Source organism: Salmo salar, chromosome 02 (genome assembly GCF_965601325.2).
Source record: "Salmo salar chromosome 02, fSalSal1, whole genome shotgun sequence".
Lineage (NCBI taxonomy): Eukaryota > Metazoa > Chordata > Actinopteri > Salmoniformes > Salmonidae > Salmo > Salmo salar.
The window spans coordinates 16,356,828-16,362,500 of NC_138292.1; the positions used below are offsets into that span (position 1 = coordinate 16,356,828).

General features: G+C 43.3%; 1 protein-coding gene across 4 annotated transcripts in view; it reads left to right on the plus strand.

Annotated features, from left to right (window-relative positions):
* The first annotated feature begins 884 nt into the window (after positions 1–884).
* The window catches only part of LOC106570743 (epithelial splicing regulatory protein 1), a 31,781-nt gene continuing 26,992 nt past the window's right edge, over positions 885–5,673 (plus strand). For 3 of the 4 annotated variants that reach the window (XM_082960238.1, XM_045698392.2, XM_082960236.1), the window contains exons 1-8: positions 885–1,258; positions 1,473–1,601; positions 2,520–2,636; positions 3,410–3,521; positions 4,279–4,440; positions 4,539–4,593; positions 4,746–4,856; positions 4,973–5,105. In XM_082960238.1, the coding sequence (XP_082816364.1) occupies positions 1,127–1,258; positions 1,473–1,601; positions 2,520–2,636; positions 3,410–3,521; positions 4,279–4,440; positions 4,539–4,593; positions 4,746–4,856; positions 4,973–5,105 (951 nt within the window). In that variant the 5' untranslated portion in view covers positions 885–1,126. The remainder of the gene's footprint in view (positions 1,259–1,472; positions 1,602–2,519; positions 2,637–3,409; positions 3,522–4,278; positions 4,441–4,538; positions 4,594–4,745; positions 4,857–4,972; positions 5,106–5,673) is intronic. The other variant, XM_082960239.1, reaches the window with a different exon arrangement.

A 5,673-nucleotide genomic window follows, 5' to 3' on the forward strand; every position in this document is an offset into this window, starting at 1 on the left:
TAGCCACAACGGTTTCCGGGTTTTAAAACCCGACGGCAAGCAGTTCTGTAAAGACAGACCCCGAATCAGTTTAAACCTAATTTGTTTCCAATGAGTAACAACACAAACTGATCTGAGGTCGGTGCATAGTGGAGAGTTCATCCAATATTATTCAGGCTTCTGGCAATGGCACTCTCATAATAAGTTATACAAGATGCCGTAATAAAACAGGCAATAGCCTGACTTTGAATATTTGATATATGTATTTTACAATAGCCTAAATGAAAACAATGGATCTACATATTTTTCATCACTGTTTATTTTTAAATAGGCCTTAGAAACTTTATTGTAATGATGTCACTGATTTGCCACGATTGGCTGGTCTCAATATTTTCTCAGCAGTAGCAGAAATGCAGAAAACAACATTATGTTACATTACATTGTTTTCAATAACATTTCCCACTGCAGCCTATATGCCAAGGGTAGCATTTGGAAATAGCCTATGCACTCGTCTACTCATGAATAGAGATAAAAACTAGGCAATGATCAGTTTGTATACTAGTATATGAGATTGTTGTTCTTCTCATGTATGTTGTTCAGGTCGGGCCGATGGGTTTGTCGCGATGCCGTGCCACGTCCTTGTTTGAAAGCACCAATAGGGACAGCACTCAGAAAGAGAACGGGTGTATTCATTACCGAAACCGTTAACAGGTTAAGAACCAAACGAAAGCAAACAGAGGAAACAAGAGTTTCTATTGGACAAATGCAGTTAGGTCCCTCTCCGTTTCGTCCCGTTTGCTTCCGTTTAAGAAGCGCTTTGTAACAGAATCGGCGTAATGAATACGCCCCATGCAGGTAGCTACCTGGGTCACGTGGTCCGCAGCGCACACAGGTAGGTGCATCACAAAAAAGGAACATTCAGCCATTACACTGCGATGAGGTGTGCCGGAGATTTTGCATAGATTATCAAGCAATCAAGAAGCCACTAAACATATCTGGAGTTGCTGAGCACACCTTTGCGCATAGGTGTCTGGGTGTGGGTGGCTGGATTCTTTGGGTTCTATACTGTTCTGGGGGTGTAGCTGTAGGTTATTTTCTATTACTTTGGGTGTAATTAGAGTAGTTTATCTTTGTATTTATCCTGAAAATGACGGCTCAGGTAGACTACCTGGCGGTGTTGTTCACCACCACATCTGGTGCGAGCGGAGACCTCTTGGGTTCGGACGAGACGGAGCTCGAGCAGTTGGTGTGGCAGCTCGTGGACTTGAAGAACAAAAAGGTCATCTTTAAAATATAGACGACCACCTTTCTTCTGTTTATGAGGTCTAATGACAAAACTGATCATAAGTGTGCCATAAATCGGCTACTCCATTCTGCATATTAAAGTGTGTTTTTTAAGTGTACACATGCCTATAGCCTATGAAAATGTACATTTGATAATGACGTTGTTATTTTAAATGTACTGAAGTGTGTGTGTTTTCTCTCTGGTCCAGTTGGGAAAGGTGAATGAGGTGTTAATACGGCCTGAGCACTCGGACCTGGCAGAAGATTGTCTGGGGGAGAGAGAAGACAGCGAGGAGTCTGTCTCTACAGTCACAGGCTTGGAGCACGCGCTAAACCTGGTACAGACAATATCTGTTGTCTCTTGATTTTTTATGAAATACATTTTTGACCTCATCAGATTCTACTTTGTCATCCATTCATCCTTCACTCGAAATCAGGGGCACCGATGCATTGATTGGAGTTTTATAACAATTGATTGTTTCTTTAGGCCTTGATCCTGGGATATCTAATTATGATTGGCTAATAATTAATCATCGTTTTCGATCCCTATAGATTTGATGGCATTTTACTTGACAGCCTGAGGGACAGTTGCAAAAGTCTAATGAGTGATGAGGTGTGGATCTTTAGAGCTTAGTAATGCAAATGACCACCCAATTTGCATAATGAGGATTATACAACTAGCAGCAATTAAAGTGCTTGTTCTCTGGGTGGTTATCTGAACCAAAAATATAAACCATACATAGACAAAAGACAATAGACAGACATACACACACAAACAGTGATGACATCACCCCACAAATCGTTTCCAGCCACTCGAAAGTAACAACCAGCCATTCAAGTGGGACTTTATCACAAGCATTAAGGTGTAAGCCTATATTTGGATGTTTTTGTAAATATTTTGTCTTCATGGTAATACTGAGTCTACCTTAATGGAAACATTAAGGTAGACTCAGTTTAAATAGTCTATAAACAGCGTTAATAGGTGGTTTATTAGTGAGTAATAAACAGTTATAACTCATTGGTTGAAATTGTATACTGTGGTCAACGTTTTGGCGCTTGCTGAATAATGAGATTATAAATGGCTGCATTGTTATTCATCATCACCAGAATAATGATCACACTTTCAACCAATAAAATGTTAGTGGATTTTCAATATTACCAGTGAGTTGTTCTGTAACTGTTTATTACAGATGTATTATCTGATCTTGATTTAAAGAGTTTACATTGTAGCTGATCTCTTCCTGTGTTTTAAACAGTTCCATCTGAGATTGACCAATGAGGTGAACAGCTTGGGCGCGGGCACGTCAGTGTGTGTGTGTACAGACGGGCAGCTCCACATTCGCCAGGTTCTCCACCCCGAAGCTGCGGGCAAGGTAAGGGTACAGGCTGGCAGGGCGGGGTGCACAGTTACCTCCAGCAGAAACATTTGGTGTTCACAGAACCATAAAGAAATATGTTATGTCAGCTGTTCTGGCAAGATCCTGCTCTACATGATGTTGAAATGGGAGGTTGTCTTGACATATTGTCTTGGCTTTGTTTGAACATGAACGCACACACACACACACACACACACACACACACACACACACACACACACACACACACACACACACACACACACACACACACACACACACACACACACACACACACACACACACACACACACACACACACACACACACACCGTTCTCCTATTACATCTTGAGCCCCCCTCATCTAGTATGATATACAGACCCATGGGGAACCTAACTTTATTGACATGAGTAAATATGTAAATGAGGGTAGTAAACAGACAGCGTAGCTCCTGATACGACCCAACACCTAACAGCTGCCAATGGTAGGCTGCACATGTTCTCTTCCTCCTCTCTACTGTTCAATCAATAATAATATGGTCAGAAGGTTTTTAAAGGGGCATACTACAGTATATTTGTTCCGTGCAAGACTCAAACTCTGGTGATCCAAGCACATGCCACAGTCAGTTCCCCTGGGTTAATGTATGGGACTTTACCCACTGGGCACACACTGGTTGAATCAACGTTGTTTCCACGTCATTTCAATAGAATTACGTTGAACCAACATGGAATAGACGTTGAATTGCCGTCTGTGCCCAGTGCGTAATATCTGCAGTTGTCTTCCTCTGCAGAACCTGGCACTGCCAGAATGTTTCAACTCCTTTTTTGACCTGAGGAAAGAGTTCAGGAAGCACTTCCCCTCTGCAGACACCAAGAACCTGGAGGTGCAGAAAATGGCAGAATGTATCCTTACAACTGAGAAACACAGCGATGACACTCACAGCAATGACACTCACAGCAAAGACACTCACAGTAAAGACACTCGGTTCATTTTACACACACGCACACATGCACTAGCAGCATGAACCTACACTACAGAAGCAGTAAAGACACTCGGTTCATTTTACACACACACACACATGCACTAGCAGCATGAACCTACACTACAGAAGCAGGGTTCATGCAAATCATGAACCCTGCTTCTGTAGTGTAGGTTACATTTACATTTTAGTCATTTAGCAGACGCTCTTATCCAGAGCGACTTACAGTAGTGAATGCATACATTTCATAAATGTTTTCTCCGTACTGGTCCCCCGTGGGAATCGAACCCACAACCCTGGCGCTGCAAACACCATGCTCTACCAACTGAGCCACACGGGACCACAGGTTCATGCTGCTAGTGCGTGTGTGTGTGTGCTCGCGCACGCGCGTGCGTGGTTGTGAGAGAGAGAGAGCACGAGAGTGTGTGTGATACTGAAGTGAACACACTCCCACGGGGGAGGCGTCTGCAGGCCTCAGGGTGTTGGCTGTGGGACTAGAGGTTTTGAAATGCAAATAGAGACACAATTGACGTGTCTCACTGTATCTCCAAGAGGAACATGCTGTGTGTTGAGCCAACAGGACCAGCCCTACACACCTACCAGGAAGCAGGACTAACACACATGCACACACACCTTGCTTGTTCCTCCTGTAGTTTTCTCCTTGACCACGGTTTCATCAGCTCTCAATGTAACTGTGGAGCCAGTAGCCGTCCTGGATCCAACAGCCATCCTGGATCCAACAGCCATCCTGGATCCAACGGCCGTGTTGTCACCGGTCACAGCAGCACTGCAGGTCCAGACCATGGCCAACATCGTCCTAGCCCTGCTATTGGAACCCTTATGTGAGTGACACACTAACTTACACAAACTCTGACTTTTCTCACAATGTTGTCGTTGTTGCTTATCTTTGACTTCTGCTCTGGTCTTCTGTTTGTTGTAGGTCACACATTCTCAAACCCAGAGAGAGTCACTGAGAAGTTTGAAAGCGGCACTTGGTAACTAGACTCGTTAAGATAGATTAGCAGTAAGGTAGATGATATGATACTATTTATTGGTGTTCTTACATAGTTGGATGGAGCAGGTGAGTGATTTGATGCTAACTGGTGTGTGTGTGTGTGTGTCCGTGTGCACGTGTGTGTGTGTGTAGCAGTAAGATGGAGCGTGTGTGTGACAACACAGTGATCAGAGCGAGGGGGTTGCCGTGGCAGTCATCTGACCAGGACATCGCTCGCTTCTTCAGAGGACTCAACATTGCCAAGTATGTGTGTTCAGTGTCTAGTGGTGTGTTGTCTGTTGTGTTTGACTCGTTGCTGTTATGATGGTGTGTAGTGTATTGAAATTGTTTTAATAGCTGTAATGCTGTGTGTTGTCCAGAGGTGGCGCTGCGTTGTGTCTGAACGCCCAGGGTCGGAGGAACGGAGAGGCTATGGTCCGCTTCATCAGTGAAGAGCACAGAGACATGGCCCTGCAGAGACACAAACACCACATGGGCAACAGATACATAGAGGTCGTCTGTTAATAACCTATTATCAACCTATTACTAACCCTAACCAACGGTACATAGAGGTAACCTGTTAATAACCTATTACTGACCCTAACCCTAACCAACGATACATAGAGGTAACCTGTTAATAACCATTTATCAACCTATTACTAACCCTAACCCTAACCAACGATACATAGAGGTGACCTGTTAATAACCTATTACTAACCCTAACCCTAACCAACGATACATAGAGGTAACCTGTTAATAACCTATTATCCACCTATTACTAACCCTAACCAACGGTACATAGAGGTGACCTGTTAATAACCTATTACTAACCCTAACCCTAACCAACGGTACATAGAGGTAACCTGTTAATAACCTATTATCAACATATTACTAACCCTAACCAACGGTACATAGAGGTAACCTGTTAATAACCTATTATCAACCTATTACTAACCCTAACCCTAACCAACGATACATAGAGGTGACCTGTTAATAACCTATTACTGACCATAACCCTAACCAACGGTACATAGAGGTAACCTGTTAATAACCTATTATCCACCTATTACTAACCCTAACC